Consider the following 26,054-nt stretch of genomic DNA (forward strand, 5'->3'; position numbering starts at 1 on the left):
TTTCATCTAGTTACTCATCAGAAAACCAATACCACAAGTAAATGCCATCTTAAATCATCTTCACAGCAACGAACTAACACAAAGCAATAAAATCTCCGTACTGTATTTAACTAAAAGGCAGTTGACACCTCTACAAAATCTGGTTGTGGAGTACATGCAGTGCCATCTGCGACATAGCTGCGTCTAACAGTTTACAGAACGTCTTAGCAGATGAAATTTTTAGATGACCCTGATGAGCTGTCCAAGCTGTGAGTTGCATAGAGACATTCAGCTTCCGAAAGCATTAAAGTTAGGTCTGTTTGCTATCAATCATACCCAGCCTGCTGTTCAAATGGTGCCTAAGCCCAGGCTCTGTCACATAGTTTCCTCATTTCATAGAGAAGAGAGATCATTTGCACCTGCTTATGGATCTCGTTAACATGAATCCCGAGGAAGCTCCAGTAAGGATTTTCCGCATAGCGATCTTTCTGCTGTTATTTGGAAATACTGTCCTTTTGTACAATCAGCTTTTTGCAGCGTGAATAGACAACCCACTGCTTATCTTATTCCAAACAAGTAGGAGCCATGCTAGCAATGCCTATCAAAGCTATGTATAATATGATCAGTTAAATGCAGAATTTCCTAGTTAAATAATTTGTGGGTCAGGTGGCTGGTTGTTTTTGCTGATTGGATGTTTTGTGGAGGGAAAAGTGGAACCTTTGGTTTGCTAAAAAGTCTCTGCCTCCTGTTATGGACTTGCGACTGCTTTCTTCCAGCTGAATCAAAGGGTAGAGTATAGCAGCCTAGTTTAGCATCAAAAATGATACCTACATTTTATGAACTTCCTGCTGAACAACAACAACAACAGAAGGCTTTATTTTTGATTCTGGACAGAAAAGACCTTGATCCTTAGAGGCTAAAGTGGATTCAAACTTTTCTGACCAGTCAACAGAAGAGTTAAACAGACAGAAGTACAGAACTGTGGTGGGCTTGCTGCTTTCTTTATATACCTCCTAGTCTTAAGCGCGTAGTGAAAGATGTGTTTGGAGCTTTATTTGAGATTACCTACACTGTTCCTGAAGGTGTGACTACAGTTCAGCGGAGAGTACATCTGATTCTTGCTGTGTGCTGGCAGCTGTGCTCGGCTGGGAAGTTGTGCTGGTGGTTCTGAGATCCTGGCTGTTATTGAGTCCTCCAGCAGAGGCTGAGGAAGGGCAGAGATGGGGTATGGGTAGAGAGGAAGCTGGCATATGATTTTTCTTGTTGCCAGCCATTCTTTGCCAGCCCGAGAGGACTTTCTGTGTGTTTGTACCTTACAAAAAAAAAAAAAAAAAATTTTTGAGAGTGACTGTGATACCTGAAGTCCAGTTTAGTATGGTGTGCCACCTGCTGCAAACTTTTTAAAGCTTCAAGCTTAAGTAAATGTGAAGAGCATATTACATGGCACATTATCTTCCTTTGAAATAATCTGTAAGATTTTCTAATGAACGTCATGTTCCTGACTAGAACAGGAGATTTTTGTTTCAAATTGTGTGATTTTATTGTAAGATGTAGTACATGCCTCAGTAGATCAAACTGACTTTCTGCAGCCAAGTGTAAATACAGTGTTTTTAAAACTTCCAAGTGCTTGTTCTGACAGTTCTAAATAGCAGAGTTAGGTGGAGGTTCAAAGTTGGAGACAGCACCTAAGTTAGCTAATAGAGAAAATACTGAAGGCTCAATTTCCAGATTAATCTCACTGGGGAAGCCTGGAAGGCAGACAAGAGATGACAGAGATTTTTTTCATAAACTTCAGTTCGATAAGAAAAATGAAAACGAGTACAATAATATGTGTTTCTGATTTTTGTATGTATTTAATATAAAGGCACAGAATCTATTTCTCAACATATTTTTTTTTTTCTTTTAATGCCGTTTGTCCAGATTGTTGTTGAATTGCTGCAGTGATTATAGTTGATCTGGCAATCTCCAAATGTTCCTCTTTCAGGAAAAAAACTTGCCAATTTCCTGATGCCATGCTTTGTATATGATTGCAGGAGTGGGCTGCCTGAAAGGCTAGAGAAAACAGTCTGTGGTCGCTTGGTCTTAAACCCTAGGAAGCAGAAGTCCTGTGACTTGTGAACCTTGGGGAAGGTTTTGGTTTAGCATCTGTATTGCCACTTGGCAATAAGCAGTAGTAATACAAAATAGCCATTGAATGGTGACTGACATTACACCTGTGGGAAACTTCTGTATCTGTGTGTGGATGTGTCTGTCAGCATGGACAAGTTGCATGTATGTACAAAGCAGGTATCTTAGGATTTATAACTTTATAAATAAAAATGAAAGGACCTAACAGGCTGAAAAATATCTAGTGTTAAAAAACCAAACCAAATAAATCTGTATGCTGTAGTTATTAAAGGGGAGTACTGGGACACCTAAATTGAAAGTATGCACGAGATAGATAAGGCACAGCCACATGTCTTAAAAATCTGTTAAGATTTCAAAGATTTCAGATATCTTCCATATTACCTAAGAAAACATGTCAGTTTTCTTTGTGAGAAAATGATGAGAAGTGAAGTTTTAAACCCTACGTAGATTTAGAAACCGTTACGTCAGTATTCTTTTAATAAGGTTTTTGTGGGGTGGGAGGGTAGGGTGTATTTAAAGGTTTTGCAAGAATGGGCAAGAGATTTCTTTTTCCCTTCCTCTCCTTCTTACTTCTCTACTCATGGTCTAGTCTTTCATGCAAAAAGATTTTGTGGTGCAGTTGACATATTCTTTAACATCTTTTCATGGTTTTGCTAATCAGAAATGGTCTGTTTGATATCAGTAGAGGAATTATCCATATAATTATTTAATCAGCTATAAAACCTTCAAAATAGGTATGTAGCTTTATTGGAGGTGAGTGGATGTTATATTTGAAGTGGTAGAAAAACTGGTTGCAGCCTGCATTCTTTTATGGCCCCAGGTTAACTGTTTTGGGTGGGAAGGAAAAAAAGTTCTCCCCTGGATTTAAGGCTATAATTTTGCCGGAACAGTGATGTATTTTGAGGTGAACAAGAGCTTTCGTGCACAGGCTAGACTGTCTTGAAGGAAGGGCTGCATGACATTCATTGTGCTCTCAATGGAGTCTTGCTGCAAGTTTGACAAGTAACAAAGTTGACACCTTTAAATTGCTTTCAGTGACGTTTTTCTGTAATTCTATGTTCTGTTTTCCTGAAAGTACTGAAAAGGAGGGAATTGAAGGTAGCCTCAAGCAGCTGTGAATGAAAATGTAAGCAGAAGTATTGATAGGTGAAGGGGAGATTTGCAGCTCTGCATTTTGTAGCTCTGCATTTTGTATAATATTTGCACATAATTGTGCAACCTGTTTTGGAAATGTATTAAACTGCACATAAATCTCAAACTATTCCCCCCCAGCTTTTAAGGGATCTTTAATAAATGGTACTAATATGGAAACACTATACCCTTGGCTGAAAGTAAAAAATAATTTATTTGATATTTTAAAAATTACAAATTAAAACTTTCTAAAATTTGTAGCAGTTATTGAATAAACCTTCCCTGTAGTAATGCTGAATGACTGTGGGTTTTAATTACAGCACCCTTTTGATTCCTTGTAAGGAGAGGGTTTTTTTTTTTATTCCTTTTATGAAGTAAGTCAAGCCTACAGTGTCTTTTCTAATAAGTAGTGTGATTGTTTTGGTGTGTTGTTGTTGTGTGTTGTGTGTCCCTTTTTTTTTTTGGTAAATGGGATGGTTTAGTCATGCCACAGGACTCAACCCACTCCCATGGGTCTGTTGATGAAGGAAGCAAATCATGTGCCTAGGCATGAGTTGCGGCTCTTGCCTGTGTCTGAGGAGAATACTCCACTGAATGTCACGTTTTAGTGAACCTTTTGCATAATGTGTTCTCTAGGAGAATTTTACCTGAGTTACTACATTTTTTTTTCTTCTTTTAATTTTTTTTTTTATCTTAGTTTAGGCTTAAAGTGATAAAGTGTTTGAAGAAGCAGCCGTGTGCCTGCAAAGCTGTAAAAAATCCCGCTTGATGTTAGGCTGAGAAATTTAAATGCTTATCTTGTGTGTTACTATTGTTTGCTCGAACGTTTTGGGTACCAGTTAAGTTTCTGGTTTTATTTAGAATCTGAGTTTGTTTAATGGAGGCACATTACATTCTGGATTGGTGAAGAAGTCAGACTTTTGAATTTCGTTATCATAGAAACCTTTAGAACAGATGAAAAGATTAATTCATAGGATAGTCTGTGCTAAACTGTACCTTTAAAAACAACTGATTGGTTGAAAGACTGAGTTTGTCATGCCATAAAGAGTGATGGCTTCACAAGCCAGCATTTCCTGCCCAGGATAACTACCCAGCTGGAGAAGGGGGCTGAGAACAGGTTATGCTCCCTGGATAAGAAGAATTAAGGCAAAAGAATATGACCTTATTTGTCTTATAGAAATTGTGATTTCTGGTTGCCGATAGCTCTTTTCTTCTTGTCTGCTTAGTGCAGATTTTTTTACTCTTAAACCTCAGCCTGTGATTTCCTCTGAATTGAAGTGTAAGCAAGTTCAGAGCAGGTCATTATTCTACTAGAACATCCCGAAGGAAACACCAGGATTTGTTGGACATTGTTAGTTGATTCTTATAACTATGCCATAACGACTGGCCACGTCTGGAGAGAAAATGCTTTGTTGGTGTTTCTTTTGGAACAGTTGATGTGGAGAAACAAAGTTGAGCAGCTAAAGAACTTGAACCAAAAAGACAGTGCCATAAGGTCCACGAATAAGCATACTGTTTTTCTGGCTCCAATGTCCCACGTAGGTATCCCTGTGCCTGGATACAACAGATTCAGTGCTCTGCAGCTCATTGCACAATTTTTCTCTTTAGAAATAGTACAGTTACAAAGATAAGACTCAGGTTCTGGCAGTGACATGGATTGAGAAGGAGCTGGATGAAGCTTAGAGTAAGTAGGACAGATGTTGCATTGCTAGGAAAAAAAAAAAGACCTTCAAAGAACTGATCATGGTGTTGGCCTTTCAGTTCACTGAAAATCATTCTCTACCAGTTTTTAAAGTAATGTGATACTTCAAATGCCTGTGACGCAGCTGTGTGTGGCTATGCAAGTAGTGTCTCTCTAGCAACTTGCTCTACTTGGTTCTGACATAGACAGATGTTTGGAAAGACTGGAACATCTAACAGATGCTATGAAATTCTTTACAAGTACAGTTGGTAGATACTATAGTGGTACAGGAAACAAAGAATTAGCTTTCAGTGCAGTCCCTCTTCTGTGTATGTAATGTTGATCTTCAGAGATTGATGATAAAATAAATGAAACAGCTGTCCTGTTTCTTTATTGTTACTTTGATTCTGTTTAAATTAATAGGGAAATTAAGCAAGATCTTGACTAAATCCCATGAACATTTACATTTAAATAATCAGCTGCTTAGATCTCTTGCAGAAAAACTGTCCAGGTATGACTTCAGTATTTTCTGTAGAAAAAAGCATGTGTTCACAATGTTCATTGTGCTAGGTAAATTGTGCTAGGTGCAGCATACAGAAACAAAGTGCTTAAGGTTCCAGCGTGGCTGGTGCGGAGAAGACAGGAACTACATGGGGTGAGATTTGGATACTCTGGAGTTGCATGCCTGAACTATATAGTGTAAATTCCTTTTTAGGTATTTGTTTCTTCACCTTAGAATCATAGAATTGATTAGGTTGGAGAAGACCTTTAAGATCAAGTCCAACCTTTACCCCAGGACTGCCAAGTCCACCTCTGAGGGCTTCATGTACACAATTTCTGACACTCGCAGGGATGGTGATTTCACCGTGTCCCTGGACAGCCTTGTCCAATGCCTGACCACCCTTTTGGTGAAGAAATTTTTGCCTAATATGTAATCCAAACCTCCTCTGGTGCAGCTTGAGACTGTTACCTCTTGTCCTATCACTTGTTCCTTGGGAGAAGAGAGTTGCCACCTTCTGGCTCCATCCTTTTTTCAGGTAGTTGTAAAGAGTGATAAGGTTCCCCCTGAGCCTTCTCCAGACTAAACCCCTCCAGGTCCCTCAGCTGTTCCCCATCACACTTGTGCTCCAGAGCCTTCACCAGCTCCATTACCCTTCTCTGGACCCACTCCAGCACTTCAGTGTCTCTCTTGCAGTGAGGGGCCCAGAACTGAACACAGGATTCGAGGTGCAGCCTCACCAGTGCCCAGTACAGGGGGATGATCACTGTCCTGGCCCTGCTGCCACACTATTGCTGATACAGGCCAGGATGCTGTTGGCCTTCTTGGCTGCCTGGGCACAAGCTGGATCATGTTCAGCTCCATCAATCAGCACCCCCTGGTCCTTTTCTGCGGAGCAGCTTTCCAGCCACTCTGCCCCAAGCCTGTAGCGCTGCATGGGGTTGATGTGGCCCAAATGCAGGACCTGGCACTTTGCCTTGTTGAACCTCATGCAATTGGCCACAGCCCATTGATCCAGCCTGGCCAGATCCCTTTGTTCAGTGACTGTCTTTCTGTTGCAAAATGTATAAATTAGGTGAATATTTTATGTATCGTATCAATGTTATAATAATAATGTTGCATTAAATTACAATTTTGTGCCTACATGTTGCTCAGAAGTTTTGTTAAGTTTTATTTCACTAAAAAAATGGAGGTTTATTATTATCAGCACTTGGTATCTGTGTCTACATTGAAGTTCACTTCTCTCTATCTTAAATTAAGAAAAGTGTCTGTAAAGGATCAGCCCATTTCTGCAAATCAGTGTCTTGCAGACATGTCAAATTTTCTGTTAGGGTATTGCTGCTGTTCACTTTTTAGTGTTAGTCCCCATGAGTGTAGTGCCAGATTCACATACAAAGAATAGCCCATATCCAAATCATAGTTTAGATAGTTTGACAGCTGTCAAATACATATTTTTTTTTCCCTTACCTCAATGTTACAACATATGCTACTCCCCAAGGGAGACAAAAGCTTTCTGTGGATAACCTTATTGCTTGGCTTCTGTTGAGATGGCTGAGTGCTGCTGAACTGTGTTCTAAAAATTACTGTGGCATATAAGCCTGTACATTCACTCATGTGTCTACTGTTGGGCTTTTCCAGAATCCTTAATGCAGTTGACAGAGCAAAAGTAGTTGAAATGAATACCTTTGCATGTTGTCACTGTAGCTGCTTATCCACTGTTCAACTCAGTATTGTATCACCATTCTCCTCATTAAGTGTCTAATTATGTTAATAGACTTTCCTGATACTTTTTTCCCGACGGTTGTCTGGTGGCTTGCAGATGAACTGAAAGACCTTATCACTCTCAGAAATGAGCAACCACCATGACAGAAGCTGCAGGTTATAGCAAGGATCTGCAGGACTAAGTGAAAAAGAGTGGGCAAAGGTTTAGATACTAGTACCAAGAGATTACAGTGAGAAGGTATAGGATTATGTGGCACTGGGAGTTTGGTAGTTCTGCCTATACTCATTAATGGAGCAGAAACTTTCAGGGATGAAAACTGCATTGAGTCAAATTCCTTCCTTATTTAAACAATGTTAATTTGATGTTTGTGAGTGTGTTGCTTTTTTTTCTTTTTATTCTTTCAGTGATGATTATTTAGGAGAGAAAATCTAGTCTATTGCTTTGGTTGTTCTAAGTAGAAGGGTTATTTTCAGACAAGGTGATAAACCTGTTTAATTATTCTTGTTTTAATTAGTTCTTATTATTTTCTTGCAAGGGGCTGACAATATCAGGAAATACTGGAGTCGTTACTACCAAGGATCCCAAGGAGTAATATTTGTATTAGACAGTGCCTCCTCTGAAGATGATCTAGAAACTGCTAGGAATGAACTGCATTCTGCTCTCCAGCACCCACAGTTATGTACTTTGCCGTTTTTAATACTGGCCAATCACCAAGACAAGCCAGCAGCTCGCTCCGTACAAGAGGTATGTTAATGTGGCAGTGTTTTGCCTGGTTTTATTTACTATCTGCATACCACTGACCCAGTATAAATTACTACCCTGACATCCTAGTTAAGGACTGGCCTCAGTTACCCTTCACTGTAAGTATGCAGTCCAAGACCAGTCCCAGTCCCTAAGAACTTGGTCCAATGCACTCTATGCAGGCTTAGTTGTTCTGGAAAACAGACAAGTAATACTTGGATACAAATGGTTCTCCTGCTTTCACCATATTTTGCTTAAGGGAGAAAAGGCGTTTTTAAACTACTCTTATCAAATGCTGCTGGGACAGTGATTTTTTGTTTAGCTTGGTTTTTTATTTGCTATTAGTTTTAGTCTCGCACTGTCCCATTACTCCATTCTTTGCGACTGCTTAAAGGGATAGATCATAGCCATAGGTTGTCTTTTATGTAAAAGCTTTTTCCTGAACTGCTGTTTACTGATGTGAAAGCAGAGTTGCAATTCTTGTTCTGAAGTCCTTAACTTGTTCTGATTTTCTTCTTTAAGGAGTAATGTCTTTGTCTAACTTGTAGCTATCACATAGTAAATTATATAAGTGTTCTATTTAGTATACCTTTTGCTTTTAAGTTTCTGCAAAATTCATCTTACCTACATTCCTATTATGTCACATACGTTTGAGGAAATGCTGAAAGTTACTGATTCCTCATGAGAAGCTCTCCTTATTCTTCTGAAGTTGTAGGAAAAAGTTACAATTTGGTTGTGTCCTTCTGTTCATAAATGTAATTTAAAGGACTCTTTCTATTAAAGATTGTATGTAAAATCTGTTTGTTCTGTGAGTGGTGTTTTTTATTACAGCAGAGTGAAAACTATTTCAGCACCTTGCTGTATGGCTGCACTGTATTTAAACTTGGTGCCTTCTCAAATGCACTTTGTGTAAGATATTAAAATCTGATCTTTTTGAAGAACGCCAGTTCAGTTCAATGCAGAACTTACTGATCTTTAGGATAACTGCTATTTGTACAGTATAGTTGTATGTACTTTCTGTACTGCTTTATTGCTATTCATACCTCCTTTCTTAGTCAAAAGAAATAGTGGATAAAAAGTTAAACTTATTATGTGTTAAGGAGAAGTATAAATGTGACTGGAGAAGAGCAATGTTTTTAATGTGAGAGGAAGAGAAAAAGCAATAACTGTGTTAGCTACACTGTAAAATGTTTTATGAAATTGATGGCCCCTTCCTCCAAAAATCTGTGCTTAGGAAAAAGCAAAAATACAGGGAAGGGAAGGGGGAATTTGGATTTAGTTACAAGTTACATAAAAAAGTAAACGGAAATAATGCAGGGACAGAATCTACAAGTTTGAAATCATGTTCCTCTGAAAACAGGTTTAGGAAGAAGTATTTAAAGGAAATGTAATGCAGATTTTTAGGTATCAGTTTATTAGTTTTCTCTAGTTTATTGTGCAGTGTAAAAACAAAGCACATATTCGTAAATCTTCCACTTAAAAAAAGACAGTATTCTGAAGCACAACTGGTTTCATTTTATGAATACAAATATACCCAAGGTGTTTTGATTTTTGCTTTTTTTCATAGAGCAGTATAGATTACAGTTTCCAGCAGTGGAAATGCTTTTTTCACGTGATTTAAGATTTTTTTTTATTTATTTTACTACTTTTTTCTTTTATAAAATGGCCAAATTTAGTTTAAAGTTAATTGAGGATTTTGATTATAAATGTCGTTCAAGAAATGTCCCTTGTCCGGTTTCATAAGAATAGTGAATACAATGCCAGTTACTTTGTTTTACAGCAGATTATAAATGTAACTCTCCATTTTGGAGTTGAGCCCATGTGGATAGACTTTTGGGCCTGAATGAATCTTTTGCGTATTTAGAGTTAGCATTTCTTCTCTTTTATTGGCAGTACCCTTATTTTCTCCTCATCCATCATTACCAATTGCTTGATATCTCAGCAGAGGAGTAGATCTTTATATGCTTACAATATCGTTTAAATATGTTTCTACTGCATGGCCTTAAAAATAATCTTTCAGTGTATTATCATAGCAAACAAGTCTTGATTGCTACTTTGAGTCTTTATGAAATGCTGAATACAAGAATTTTGTTAAATGTGCACAGCTTATGCATATTTTCAGGAAAAACAACCCTCTATCAAGAGCTCAGTGTATGTCTTTGAAATGCTTTACTTAAGAACAGTGGTGATCAAAGTTACAAAAACAATTAAGGAGAATGTCACAAAGTTGTTCTTTTGTCCCTGAAAAAAATGATGCCTTGTGTTTGCTGTGTATGCAAAGTGGGAGTGTTATTTGGCCAATATGGCTGATGTTAAAATAGAAGTTTCTTGCTTTACTAAAGGCTTTGCTGTGCTGTTGTCCACATTATTGAGATTTGAAATGAAAGTAAAATGCTGAATCATAAGATCTTCCCTTATTTCAAAAAAAGCATACTTAGGGATTTAACAAAAATAATGGTAAGCATTGAGTGTTTTAGTGAACATTTTTGCAGAACTAAGTCCATTAATTATAGGTATTTCCTTGCTTTTTTATGTATCAGAAGACAGATGAATTTTAGAAGTATGTGTGCATTCTTCTGTGCAACAAATTGCCCTTCTTTAATGGATATGAAAGGACTCCTTGGAGTATAATTAAAGAAAATGTCTGAGTTGAGTGGTGCGTAATAGGAATTGTAGAAAAATATTTATCTACAACAAAAATCCCTCACAAAACTGTACAAGTGCCAAGCAGTTTCTGCAGCAGATGTTAGTTGTATTTATTGTTGGGAAATACAGTTGTTTCAGTTTTTAAAAATTTTCTATTTTATTTTAATGTGTTTTCTACATGCTTTGCTTAAGTAGAAATTATATTGTAGAAGCTGCATGCTGTAAATATTAAGCGATGTCATGAGTAGTTCAATTCAGAAGTATAATGGCTATTTGTAAGAATATCTAAATAACTTGTTTAATTTATGAAATGTAATTTAACCTAATTCATTTTGCAGGCATGAGTGGAGAGTATATTTCATATTATTGAAGTTATCAAGAAAAATTATAGGAGAAGCTAAGCCGAAATACTAATCAGTAAATGTAAACCTTTTTTTCTGTGTTCAGTTGCTGGTTGGCTGTTTCCTAGGTGGTTGTTTTGGGGTTTTTTTTTTTGTTTGTTTGTTTTTTTATTTTGAAATGAAATCAAGAAAGTAAGTTTGACATTTGATTCTAGAAACCATAAATTAAGATGCCATTTTAAATATTGTGCCTATTATTTCTCTTATGTCAGCTGCTGTGGTGTTTATTCCATCTTCCCAATGTCGAAGTTACTTTTAAGTTTTGTTGTTCCTGTGACAGCAGCACGTATTTAAGTGTTTTCAAATAGCTGCTAAGTGATTTCAGCTGAGCCGTACTGAAATAAAGACTGTGTATATTAACCAGACTGTAAAACTCAGACAAAGGTATTTGAGTTGATGGGTGTGCTGCAAAACTTTTAGACTAAAATCACAGTAATGAAGATTAATTGTATGTAAGTCAGTTCTGACTGCTGTTTTGGAAATCTCCTGAATTAGTAAATAATAAGAGTTAGAAGTGAAAATAAATTTAGTTACTTAGCAGGTGGAAGATGGTGGCATATCAGTTTAGCCACTGTTTCCTAAATACAGGGTGCAATTCTAAAACAGTGTACCTAATTATATATATATTTTTAATAAGTATCTTGGTGATGACTTGTGCTTTTGGTTTTCCATCACGAAAGTGCTTTGATTATAACAACTCTTTTTGATTAGTCAGATTTGTGTTAAAAGCTTAAAATATTACAGGAGATTTATGGTGATAAAAGCACTGTAAATTGCTTTGCAAGGGAACAGCAGCAAATTTTATTGTTTATTATTTTTATTATACTATTATTATATTATAATTTATTATAATATTATTATTTTATTATTTATTATTTTGGAATTTATGCTGCTTTGTTTAATAGTATTGGAAGCTGGAAATTGCAGTGGATTCCTGTGATTTGAACCAGTATGCATGCTGAGAGTTGCTTTCTTCCAAGGCCAAAGCAGTGTTTCGGAGTCGCAGATAGGGTAAATTGGAAGTTGTCCATAGCCACTGTATTTTAGGAACAGGCTATGATGAGCAGTCATCTGAATCTGTTGTAGTCTTGTGGAAGCCATAAAGGACTGGCCAAAAGAGAAAGACAATTGGATCGGGAGGCTTTGCCAGTTCGGTGGTGAAGCTGCTACGTGTTTCGCAGCGTGTTAGTTTTGGGGAGTTTCTTCATTTTTTATATTTAAGGCTGTTTTCAAGATTGCTGTTGGACTAGGTGATCATTCTAGATCCCTTCCAACTGGACTATTGTAGTCTAAGATCACGTATGTAAAGACATTCATAGAATATAAGCATTTGCTGGGTTTTCTTTTACTTATCTGAAAGTGTACACAATTAATTAATTAACGAATTTCTTTTATATATAAAAATTGCTGACCACTAGTATGAGGGGAAGCCATTGAATATATGTTCTAAATTACCATTTTAAAAAATGCTAGAACTTTTAAAACATAGGCTTACTAGTAGACAGTATATCAAAAGTCTTCTCAGTCTATTTTAAGATTGTATTATCTTTCTAAATATTGTTGTCAGGAAGATAGATGAAAAGGTAATGACTGCACTGATCAGAAGTGTTTTTTTTCTCTTGCCTACAATTTCTTACTTTTATAGTTGTGATACTGATATGTGTGTGAAACTCCAGAGGAAGGTCGTTCACATTTTCCTTTTCAACAGAGCTAGAGTGAAAATATCTTTGAATTACCAACAATATTTTCAAAAGCAAGTGTGATCCCAAGTTTACTTAGATTGTGATGTATTTTTCTGAGAATATTTTAATGCATTTAGATCTTGAATCACGGACTGTGTTTGATTTGGTTTTCTGCTAGCAGAAAAGTAGAGGATGACTCTTGTTGTGAAAAGAGCCACCTTAGGGATGTGAGGGCTAATAATCTGTTATCCTGCCAGTTTCTTCTCTGTTGTTTATGTCTGGAAACAATTTTGTAGATAAACAATGTCTTTGTGATGCCTTAAGAGTCTTAAAGCTAAATAACCACTGCAGGAGAATGTCCAGGTTTGTCAGTATCTGCGGAAGCTCTTACTGGTACCAGGGAGCTGGAGCACTTTCAAAACTGTGCTGTCTGGGCCTGCTGATGCTTTATGGTCCGAGTTGGCTGCATATGTCAGGCTTAATTCCAGGGTGTAATTACTTATTTTTATTTTGGCGTCTTCATAATATTTTGCCATAGTTCAAGCCTTTTGGAGTTTCAGCTAGTTAGGGGAAAATGGTTTCTTTTTGGAAACCCTGTCAATATACCAGTTGTAGACATCATTACTTAACACTTAACACAGTGACACGTGAGGAGGTTTAGCTTCAGTGAGTATGCATGAGAGTATACCAGTTAACAGTTTTGAGCAGATAATGCCTCCAGCAGCAGGTACTACAAAAACTCAGCCCGCAACCGAGAGTGAGAATGGAAGTTCTCTCTGCAGCCTGTCCCCTCCTCACCCCTGTCAAGCGTCTCAAATTAGTTCACCTATCTGAATTCTTAAAGACCAGCTGTTGCAAATCTGTGTACTTTATGACAGGGACATGCATAGCAAAGTTAAATCGGGCGCAGATTTTTGGTTTCTCAAGAAACTGTTTCTGAAACTATTTATCTTCCTGCAGCAAATAGCCAAAATATGGATTCCTACCCTGTTTTGAGATCATAGTGACCTTAATGACCTTAATATTTGCAATCCCCTCACTGCAAATACTTCTTCTCGTCCAAGGTGTATCCCCTGATATTTGAAGATTGTTTTGGAGCTGGACTCCGCTATTTTGAGTATTGGCTGCTTCCTTCACAACTGTGGCCATTGTAGGAACAGAGGAGTTATTTGTCAGACTTCAGTTATGAACACATTTGCAGGAGAGGAGGACATTATTAAACTGATGCTTAGGAAATATTAGTTTTGCCATGTTTAGAACAATGCAGAAATAACTCCTATTTACAGGTCTCATAGGAACTCCTGTTCCGATTAAAGAATTCCTTCAGACCTGTTAGGAAGATGTTTTAGATACAAAAAGATTCTAAAATAAAATAACGTAAATAAAACACCGTATACCAAGATGAACAATATAAAAAGTAATCTGTGAGTAGATTCACATCCCAGCTAGATGTGAACAGCAAAACAATTTCATCAATTTCATGCAATTGCAAGACTGTTCAATGTAAATATTTAGCAGGTCATGTTTGCTTTAATCATTGCATAGTTACAATGATCATACTAATAGCAAGTTGGGTAGTAAATATTTATTGCTGGAAAATGCAAGTGACCATATAAAGAAATTAAAATCAGAAACTGAAAATCTTGGAAGAAGATGGATTCGTCCATTCTCTTTGAGTCCTGGCATGGGGGAAATAATGGTGAGCAAAAAAGAAATTAGGATGATCTGAAAAGGAACTGTGAAGTAATTTTAAAGGGGTTTTAAGTTAATTTATCCAGAATGGCCCTACTTTTTCTGAAAATCCCTTTATAATAAATGGTGACACGAATCCCAACAGTAAGCATAATTTTTGTTTACGTGGATTTCTGTTTAAATTATGCTTTACTATAGACAAAGCCATGGCAGATAAAACTCGCAATATATTTTTATTAGATCAAAAGAACAATTGGAATTCTTGATCATTTTTAGATGGATAATACAGCTTGCAAATAACTGTGCTGTACCAATGTACGTGGCTCATTTAACAAAGAGAAATGTACCTCTGACTAGTGAATTCCTAATCCTGCTCTTGACAAAGAACTAAGTACTTCATTTAGCTCTGGGGCTCCCAGCATAAGAAGGCTGTGGACCTGTTGGACCGAGCCCAGAAGAGGGCCATGAAGATGCTCAAAGGGCTGGAGCACCTCTCCTGTGAAGAACAGCAGAGAGAGTTGAGCATGTTCAGCCTGGAGAAGAGAAGGCTCCGGGGAGACCTTGGAGCAGCTTCCAATACCTAAAATGGCCTACAAGAAATCTGAAAGAGGGACTGTACAAGGACATGTAGTAACAGGACAAGGGGGAATGGCTTTAAACTGACAGAGGGGAGATTTAGATTAGTTATTAGGAAGAAATACTTGACTGTGAGGGTGTTGAGACACTGGAATGGGTTGCATGAGAGCTGGATGTGGAGATGATGGCATACATGTGAGACTTCATGAAACAATGATGTGTTTTTAAGTGACAGGATAGGGAGGGGATCATCTTTGCATCAGCATTCTGGATGCATGTTACTGGGACAGTGTTGCAGTTGCCAAAGACCGAGAAGGAAAGACCTACTATTATAGGGTGAGATTAAATCCTTTGGTATCCATTCTGAACTGTTTGAGTTTTTGAGTTTTTGTTTGGTTAAGTTTTTCCCTCCCCAGGATTCCTTCAAGCCATTATGCTTTTTGAAAGATCTCAGATGCTCTATGGGCGTCAGGAAAGCCAAAAACCAAAGAGTGTTCCTTGGTTTTGAGCTCTGTTGGACAGGACATTATAGTTTTTGAAAATGGGATAATCCAGACATAAGGAGTAACAGGAGGAATGGAAGGGGACTGGTGACAGATCTCGTGCACCTCTTTCTGTGCCACCTCCCAAGACTTTACTGGCAGTAAAGCAGAAGAGGTGAGACCAATCTGGGGTTGAAACAGAAATGAAGAATGGAAGGGAGTTCAGCAAGTTCAAAAGCCTTGAAGGGTCCCGTAGTTCAGGGAGGGTGAGGATGGAGTACTGCTGAGTTTTTGCTTCAAGCAGTCCATCAGAGGCCGCCTTCTCTGGGGATGGATGTATGCTGAGAACTGAGTTCACTATTTCTGCAGAAATCTTGTCTGTCCAGTGCCTAATGACATTTGGTTCAAAAAGAGGAAGCCATTGTCCCTCTCCCTTCTTGCAGTGATTCAGCAGCAGATGAAACATGAGTTATCCACTCCCTAGCATCTGAGAACAATCGTCTCTGTAATACTAGAAGCAGAGTTTTGAATATAATGACACTGTTCTGATGATGAGTTATTGATGCTGCAGCATATCATTAGTCATGCTAGAATCTTTATAATCATAAATATTTTCTCAAAATAGTTTAAATGTTTAGAAAATCTGTTACATCAGTCTGACATGAAACAGTAACTTGTTCTGGAATCTGAAAAGGCCAAAATTTTAGTTAGTCTGGAAAAGAATTGTTAGCGAAGGATCATACAAAAACAAACAAACAAACCCAAAACAGCAAACCCCAAACTTACAAAAAAGACAAAACCTGAGGATTTTTTTTTTTCTTGAAAATCTGTTAATATATTATTCAGATTTACACAGTTTTGTTTTATTTTGGTTTTTTTTTCTCCCTAATGTTTACAAAAATAGGGTATTGACAATACATTGAGTAATCCATGACCATGTGTACAAGGAATTTCTCAATAACTTTTCTGATATTCTCTGGTATCTTTGGTTGTTCAAGTTCTGCTCAGATGTGGGGTTGTAAGGGTCAGAAATACTGTTTTAAAACTGAATACTCAATATTTATATGTAGACCTTTTTAGAGTTAATGCACACTGAAGTTCCATGTTCAAACACTAATACGCACTGTGAGGAATCTAGCAGACTGTTAAAAAAAAACCCAGCAAAAACCCCAGCCTGCATCAGTGAATGAGCTTTTCTGAAAAGGCTGTTCATCTCATCCACACATACGTATAGAGGAGGATAATTGGGATTACTGCATATATTGTTATAGATTTGCTACGATTGCATTGTTTATTTAAAATGAAGTTGTCCCATCTGTTTCTCTGTCAATACAGGTTTGTTCTGTAAACTTATTCCAATATTTTTCAGAATGTATTATTACAACATTTGCATTCTCATTTTGTTTTTTATTTTACTATCGTAATAAATGTTAAGAAATTATTTACTGAAATTCTATAAAACATTTGAGTATTTTAAGGATTCCTTTCGTTTGATTTTCCATAGCTTTGTTCTGTTGCAGTAATGCTTTTGCAACAGACCATATATGAACTACAGATCTACAACCAAATACTCTCTTCCAATTTAGATACCTTTGTTCCTCTTTCCTAATTATGCCTCTACTTGTGACTGAGGATAAAGAAAGTGAGAGAGTGAAATCTGAGTTACTCTGTGGCAGAAAAAATAAAGCTCCTCAGAGTTGTAAATGAAAATACATTCTGTCACCAATGTTGCAGGAAACACTTGGGGTCCCAGTAGTTGCAGCAGTGTCTTCATTGGTGGCAGAATATGTATTTGTTGTTTTAAAAATACGTAACTCATTTTGAATAAGCTGAGTTATCTGTGATTTTTTTAAATGCATTATGTAGGTTAATCTTGTCATATTTCATTCCTTTGGGGTAAGTAGAGTCTATCCAAAGTTGCTTTCAAAAGTACATGCATGCACAGAACCTTGTTAAACAACCAGTACTCTTCACTGAGTAATTTGGTCTGTTCTGTTTATCAGAATTCATTAATTGCAGATAAAGTTGTTATTTTAATTTTGTTTGTTTGTTTTGGACTTTTCTGTGATTTTCTTAGTTGTCTTTAATAAATTGCTATATGTTCTTAAAAAATGACAGAGGCTACAGGAATGGTGCTGCACATTCTTCAAGTATTGCACGTGCCTGCACATCTGTCACGTACCAGAAGAGTTCAAACTATGTAATTCTGGTTGGCTACTTTTTCTGTGGAAATAATACCTATATCATTTCTAATGAAGTTCAGAATGCATAATTTGTATAAATTAAAGTCATAATTGAATGAAAATTTATTTTTAACTACATTCTTGAGTAATTAAATATTTAGGTAATGGAGAGAAAATCCCCAATATTTTCCATTATTATTTCTCTTGCTAATTTTATTAAGGTAATTTTGAGGTTTATTGAAATCTCAGTCTTAGCACTTAAAAAATCATCTTACTCTTAGAAAATCTTCTGAAAAACAAGGTATTCCATTTTAAAGCCAAAATGGAGTGTTGTTAAGGGGGAGAAAAAGCTTAGTATCTTTGTATTCTGATTTATTGTACAGAAGGCTGTTTTTTAACAAAAAAGGGCTTTTTTTCTTTTTTCCCTCCACTATTCTCAGTCTCTTTTGATCATTGATCTGGGTGACCCCACGCTCAGGGGTTTTTTCTTCATTTGACATGGACAGATTTTTGAAGTATAGCTCTCCTTTGGGAACCTCGGGCAGTTCCACTTGACTAACCTGTGATCTAATGAGCAGTAATGCAGGGTTACAGTGACCATTTTGTTTGCTTTGAGGGAGGATGGCTAGACAGAGAGTGGGAGAGAGGCGGTGTCTGTGGAGAAAAAAGATGCAGGGTGATCGAACAGTGTGAAAAAGACTTGTTAGCCCACATTAGTGTGCCTGATTTACTTCACAACAGGTCAGGAAAGGCCAAAGGCAGGGTTGTCATTAAATTGCAAAGTTGAAAATCCTGGTATTCAAAAGCATTCAGATTTCTGAAAGTTGTAAATTAGAAAGTTTGTGGTTCATGTTGAATTTGCCAGGAAGATATACAGAAGTACCAGCTTCTCTAAAACATGAAAGGTACGTTATAAAATCATGCTGTAAATATAAAAAGAAAACCAGCTTTTTAAAGTACTTTCATGGTTGACTGTTTTACAATGAGACTGGGTGCGAAAGAAAGGCCAAACACTAACAAGGTCGTTGCACTTTCTTTATGAGCCCTGGGGACCCCTTAATTATGTGCCCGTGCTGCTTATTTTGAGATCTGTAGAGTGTATGTGTACACGTGTTCCTATAATATATAATTTTTGTTTGTATTTATTAAATACACACACACACATATATACACATATGCGTATATATGTCAAAATAAAAATCTAGCACCAGTTGCCCAGGAATGTAGATTTTGAGATTTCTGCAGTGTATTAGGATTTCTTTTTCTCAGATCCTTTATTGTTTCTCTTGGAATGAAAATTAAACACTAATCTTAATGCCACTGGTCATGAAATTAAAAAAGATTTACATAAAATTTGCATTTACGGATGCAGAGACCAGAAAACCGCTCTTCTCTTTGTGTTCTGAAAAACTGTTTTTTCTAATAGAAAAGGTTGCTTCCTAACAATTGAATTGGACTTAGCAGCTTTGTCATCTTTAGTTAATATTTGCAAATTTTTTATTGCTGCTTTTTAATTGCAAAAAGAATAAGTTTGAGCTATGTATTTCTGAATTTGCATTTCTTCTTCTGTTTCATTCACTTACTTGGCAGTATCCTGAATCTCCATGATTTGAAGAGTACAACTACCATGCAGAATATCCTTTTAAGCTGTTGCATTGATAGACTTTAACTCATAGCAAACTCCTGTCATTGCTATTTCTGATCTATCTGGCTTTAGTAAAAATTGAAGTGCAGCCTTTTAACTATATTATCATTGTGCATTGAAGCAGTAGGTAATAAAACAAATGGGTGGTCTTAGGGGTAATTTTTTCTGTCTGCTACCAGAAGTTTCACTAATTGATTCTTACTCCTGCTGGCTGTCAAAAATCAGATTTCCACAATTGGCATACAACTGTGTTAACTTTTAGACTGTAGTGCGTGGACAGAGTTTGTTGTCTTGATCGTTATGTATCTCTTGACAACTAGTAAGTATACTAAGTTAAATGTCTGAGAACAGCTGACCATAATTAATAGAATTTTTCTTATCTGACTCCAGGAACTATGCTCCCATTGATCATTCAAATAATTCCATTGGCATTAAAGGAGTGTCTCGTCTTTGTTAAAAGGAAGACAATAAGATGTCAGGCTAATCATGTTAAACGTTAGCTTTTGGTTTTTACTTGCATTGGATTATGCATTAATATGTGGTGCCAGATTATTTTTGGTTTATCTTGATCCTCTTTTGTTTGCAGTGAACATATGTTATAGTTTTACCTCCTGATAAACTTAAGTTTACATGACAGTTGAACATAGGAAACAAAGTACATTCTCTATCTACAGTGCTGCATTTCTCAGTGACTTTCCCAGTGTAACACTCCTGGTTTTACCACATTGTAAAATTCACTTATTACTGGATTTTTAATACAGAGTTAATTTATTTTTAAACAGCATCGTGTCCAAAGTAGCTTAGTGGTTCTGGGACTCAAAGACTAGTTTAAAAAAATTTTACCAGGGTGCCCTTCCATTTTCTTTATTATTTTAACTGATGGTTAGTTGCAGCAACTTCGTGGAGGTACATTCTAGGAAACTCTGCACTTGACTAGCTTTCTCTGTAGCTTTAGGTCATGTTGGTCAATGGAAATTTATTAGGGCATAAAATTATGGAAAAATGTTTAACAAATCAAAACACTGAATCAAAACACACTTAAGCTTTGCTACTATTCTGTTTCCATTGACTCTGTCCATTCTCCAAATAACGTTGTCTGTGCAGTGTCTATGCACTCTTTATTAGCTCTTCTACTTGATTTAATTATTCAGTTACTCAGTGTGTCTGAATTAAGTCATCTCCGCCAGTCTGCTTATTACAAAGCATTTGGTCAGTGAGAAGAGACTAATGTCCTCTGCTGGACTAATTTTTAAGGGTGTTTGTTTGGGAATCAAGACACTGGAGCAGTATTTCAAAATTGGCTTATAAATGAAAATCAATCCAAGAATAGATTAATGTACTGATACTGCCAGTTGCAGGCAGTGGAAGAGTAAATATTACCCATCTGAAGAATACAGTAAAATTTAATATATTGTTGTTGTATTTCTTAGACATGAATAATTCTTGTAGCATGGGGTATAGAAATTCTTCTAAAAAACCACAAAAGGTTTGTTGCCATGTAAATTGTTTTCACAAAAACTTGCCAGGTATTTTATGAAAAGATGAAGATCTTTTTTGAGGGTGATATTGTTGCTAGGTTCAGGAAGACTGCTCACAAAAGAAGAGGGGATATGGCCACATGCAGGCACTTGGAAAATTTTCCTTCCAGTTCATAATTGTCTTTCAGGAAAGTATTTTTTGTAAGACAGAGTCGCTAACTTGTGCTAAAGTTGCTAAAATGCAATGTAGAAGTTTTTTCTGCTTATCTGTGTGTCACGATACGTAACCTGCAGCAAAGCATTATACTTTCGTTCAGGTTAAGCTACAGTTTCTGCAGGTTATCCACAGTAAAATCCTTAATGGTGTGAAGTGGTTATGAGTTAGACCACATCTTGGATGAGATGCAACCACTAAGCTTTAGCGAAATAGGAAAAACAAAATATAAAAGTAGTTGCAGGTGCTCTTTAACTAAAGAAAATGGATGTGCCTTCTCATATTTATCTTAAGTCATTATTTGTGTCTCTGGACGGTATTCGAGAAATGTACCTCTAAAAGTGTTCTAAACTGGTAATGCAGTAGCTAGTATGTTGCATAAAAGTGGAGTGTTATGCTATGCCAATGGACTCCCACCATCTCAGATTTTAGTAACTGTAAAATGGGCTTAAAATGTTCCCCAGATGTGTTTTGCTACCTTTTGGAAGTCATTCCTTCTGCTCATTAGGAAAAAATCTTGCCTAACTAAAAAAAATGAATTCAATAATGCCACCCTTCCCCTACATAATTAAGAAGGTGGGGGTGGTAATACTATGTCTGGGAAAGGAAGCAAAAATGTATGCTTGGATATCCCGTTGCCGGCTGTTGTAGCGAGTGTGCTTGCCAGCAGTTTCTGGCAAGCATATTCCTTCCAAACCGTCTCCGAACTCTCCAGGCATTTAAAAAGTCTTCTGCCTGTTAGTCACCTTTCACTTACTTGTAGTGTGGAAGGAATGTTTATTGACTGAAGAACTGCCTGTTTTGAAATCAGGAACATTGAATTAAGTTTTGTTTTGTTACATACTGGTTTGTTGACATTTAGTTGACAGCATGGTTGGGTTAGAAAGATGGCTGTTAGTGGCCAAACTGAGAGTAATAAGGCCCAGGATTTGGATGATGGTTTTATGCATGTAGAAGGCAGCAGATCATCAAGTCCGTCACCTGTATCAGGGGTGGATACTTTAAAAGTGAGCTGTGTTTGAAGTGTAGGTCAGCAAAGCAGCATCTCAATTTTTGATAGAACCTGGCTGAGAGATAGTTTTAAAATCTATGTCTGGCGGTAGGGCATGTGGAGCCTCCTTGTGTTAGTCTGATTTAGTTCTGGTCTGGTGCTTGAATCCTCTTTAGTGTACTATCGATCAGGTTGTGCATGGGTCTGAATCTCTATAAGGCATTTGAAGGCAAAATGAGTAGTGTATGTTAAGAATCACTTAATAAAATTCAGAGTCTGCAGCCATAACCAACACTCTGCTGGGGAGGAGACATGGTAGCTAAGGACTGTGCCCTAAAACACTGTTGAAGCCACTTAGGGAAGAGAGGGGTTAGAGTGAGAAAACTGATACAGTGAAAGCTGAGGAACTTGACTATTGTCCTAGGTAGAACCATAGCTGATGGGAGACTAGAAATTGAGCTGTTTGGATGTGTGATGTTTTGCAAAGCTGTCCTTCTCGGGAATTTGCAGATTCATAATTGTAATTGTGTTCTTTTCACTCCATTTTGTTCTCAGACACAGAAAAACTGGATTAAAGAGATACTTCTGTTATAAATTGTAGTACCAGAACATCTGGGACTGCACTGCCCCTTCCTTCATGTTTTTTAGGCAGAAGGCTAAGTGGATCTTTTCATGCATCTTGCTCCCTGTACTTAGGTGTTTCATTGATATAGTAATGTAGTATCGGAACATGTCAGTCTTTTAATGTATTTGCTTGTTATCTTTGAGGTAAGAAAACAGTCTGCTATTCATTTTACAAGAATTTAAGCACTGGTAGACTGTCTGCTACAACACAAAGCTAACGGCCATATAATTATTGGTGATTCCAATGAGAGTTTGAATCTGAAGTGGGAATTGAGCGCTTCATGCAAAAGTTTGGACAATCAGAACAGTGAACAAGACTATGGTGTCCCAACTGGTGCTATGACTCTGACAACTGAATATTTCCATCTCTTTTTCCAAGATGGCTCTGATACAGTCAACATCACAGTGCTTTTATATGCATAGACCCTGATATATTCAAAGACCTGTGGTCATAAGGAGTCCTGTACCTTACTTATGTTACTGTTACTGTCAAGATATTGTCTTTGACTGGAAAAGTTATGCAAAGCATTTAAGCAATAAACTACTATGACAGGTTTCTGGTCCTGGGATTTTACAGTTATTTCAACTTCTGTGTTCTGAGAAGTACAATATTAAATATTCTGAGAACCTGCAATGAATAAATGAAAATGCCTCAGTATACAATATGTTTTGTCTGGATATTGTGATCAGGCAATGGAGGAGGAGTTGACTTGTCTTGCTCAGGATTATCAGGGGCTCACTATGTTGACCATTTGACTAAACTACGTTGAATGCTGGAAAAAATCTGCCACAAGCATATTTTAGTGACTCAAATTTAATTTTATTTTATGAAATAAGATTGTATTTAAACTTTGAATTTATATTCAAATATATTCAAAATACATTTTTAAGTGTACTTACATAACCTGTCGTTTTGTAACCCATTTGACAGCAATAGTTGCAAATGAATTGGAAGAGATAGTGATGCTGCTCTGACACTTGAGCATTGTGTCATTCAAAACCTTTTTTGGCCCTTTGAAAAAGATTTTGAGTCTGGATACTCTTTTATTATAGTAATCGGAAAGAAATATAGCCCTATGAAGTTCTGAAATGGCATTCCTGTGTTACCCAAGACGTAGATGATATACAGTATCTCCTAATTAGTTATCTGTTGTCAAGAAATTATTTTGCGCACTTCATTCATTTCAGTATTTACCAGTAAGTTTCTTTTGACTGATGTCTGATCTAGAAACAGTTGAGTTGTTCCCTGAGCCTAATGATTTTTGAGTTCTACAGTGCTTTAATATTCTCTACCGGTATGATCATTTTCCTCCTTGTTCATTCAGCTATAGTGCTAAAGAATACAGAAATACTATCCCTATAAAATACTTTTTAGATATGTGGAAAGTCTGTACTGAAGCAGTCATTTTGCTAGTACACCCACTGAAGCCCAAAAATTTCTCTTACCTAGTAGATTTCAAATTCTCTGTTACTGTTTAGATTATTTCTGTTGTTTCCATTTCTTTTGCTTGACTGTACATTCTTAATGGGGTTTTAATTCATCTTTTGTGCAAAAAAAAAAAAAAGTTGGAAGTATTTCAGAATTAATAAGGATGTAGGTGCTAATATTCAGAATATAAGTGTTAATGTACAGAGTGTAAGTGCTAATAGATAACAAGTCTTTAATTTTGTATTAATAGGCAAAAAGTAGTCTCAGCTAGTGTAGTGGTGTTGTTTGCAAGCTTGATAAAATTCTGCATTTTTCCAGAGATGAAAAAGAAACCTTTAAATCTGATTCTCAGTTCTCTTTTTTGGACCTTAATTGTTGCTTCATCAGTTACTTTGTTCTTAATATAGACTGATGAGGCTCTTCAGGAGTCAAGTTTTTGGGAGTTTTGAGAAGATTGGTATAAAGTATTACTGCTGAAAAGTGTGGCAATCCTGTACCTATTAAAGGAATTTGCAGCTTGAGCTCCACAAAAGACTCAGCAAGAAACTGATGTAGTTCTATAGAAATGCAGGAAAACTCTGACAGAAATCCTGCAAAACACCACAGGATTCCACAAATTTAGCATTCTTCAGCTGACTGCACTCTGGACAACTGCCCTCCCTCTGCAACAGTGATAGATCTGATCAGGACCAAAAGTCTCACAACCTCTATCAGAGTTCTCTGTTGCATCTTCAGACTTTGCTTAGATGGCTGCTTTGTGCAGAGCTCGTAAATGGAGAAATGTTTTCGTATCTGCAGCTTTTGTTGCAGTGTGAACAATTATTCATCACCACGATGTTTATGATTATCTTACTTGAAAGCACTCTGAAACTCTTAATTTCTGGTCATAAGAGGAAAATGGAAGTTTGTTCAAGTTGAGCAAATTTCTACTTCCTGGCTATTGAAAGTAGTTATCTTTCAAAAAGAGTTTGTGTTTGTCACCTTTTTATTTAAAATATTTCTGATTTTAAATTTGATTTCTAGGTACCTACCCTTTTGGTAGAATATTTGCGGTTCCTACAGAGGAAGAATTATGGATACCACCATCATAACCTTTCTGTTCATGAGCTTTGAGGCACTGAGGATAATTTCAGAAATAAAACTTTGTCACCGTAATTTTTAATGCCAAGCATGGTTCAGTACCAGAAATTTTCCAACAACGCCATTCTACTTTAAATTGTGTGCTGGGTGCTGGATCTTGCAAGATTTTACTGTGCTGTGGTACTGTATTTTAGAGCCATATCAGCTTTTTTGTATTTCATAGCACTAGGAAAACATTATTATTTACACATAGTATCTAAAGTTTTTCTTTGGAAGGGCAAGCCGCATGCCTCTTATAGTCTGTCTCTGAGGCTGGCAGGCTATTGTTAGAAAATACAAGGTTTATTTTTGTCATGCAATAATAATCTCCTGCTCTTCTTTGCAGACCTGAGTATTTCATCTTAAATTTAACAGGCAAACAACAAGGGAGAAGATATGAAGAGCAGAAAAGAAAACTGTAGTCCTAGAAAATTCCTCTTTTTTTTTTTTTTCCTAGTGAAACTAGTTCTGCAGAGAAAAGCATATTTACTGAGCGGGTGTGCCAGCTAATGTCACCAAGCATTGAGTGGGAAGAGGAGTGCTAAAAAACAGAAAATGAAAGCTGTGCTCACGTGTTTGCCTCCCCAAAAGAATTGAAACTGTTGGTGTTTGGGACTCCTTGTCAGAGGCTCAGAGCCTCACCTGTCTGTGGTGCTCTGCAAATCTGCACCGGTGACCATTGCCCTCACAAATGTGTGACTGAGAGCAATTAAAATTTTACCAAAGAATACTAAAAAAAAAAAATCAGGTACGTGTATATCATGTAGTTACTGAATTCTTTAAAGATAAAAACAAAGGCCACCACAGAAGCAAATTAAAGCCCCTGGGAGGTGACATGGTTATTGAAAGCTTTAACAGCGCTGCCCTGCCATAGAAATGTGCTTTCCTATTATCATTCATTTTGGTCCCTGAAAAGGAATTTATGATCAAAGTTTTGTTTGAGCACAACGTAATGGCACAGTTAAGTACTCAGATTAGATTTTGGCAAAGTTAGCTGGGGATTTGGGTCTT

The 26,054-nt window shown here is 36.8% G+C and overlaps 1 protein-coding gene across 7 annotated transcripts in view; it reads left to right on the plus strand.

The window, feature by feature from the left end:
- The window catches only part of ARL15 (ADP ribosylation factor like GTPase 15), a 214,136-nt gene that overhangs the window by 82,490 nt on the left and 105,592 nt on the right, over positions 1–26,054 (plus strand). For all 7 annotated transcript variants that reach the window (XR_003995030.1, XM_030511770.2, XM_030511772.1 and 4 more), the window contains one exon: positions 7,676–7,884. Coding sequence is in view for 6 of the 7 variants with exons in the window: in XM_030511770.2 (XP_030367630.1) it covers positions 7,676–7,884 (209 nt within the window). In the remaining variant the exon portion in view is untranslated. The remainder of the gene's footprint in view (positions 1–7,675; positions 7,885–26,054) is intronic.

Source organism: Strigops habroptila, chromosome Z, assembly GCF_004027225.2.
Source record: "Strigops habroptila isolate Jane chromosome Z, bStrHab1.2.pri, whole genome shotgun sequence".
NCBI lineage: Eukaryota > Metazoa > Chordata > Aves > Psittaciformes > Psittacidae > Strigops > Strigops habroptila.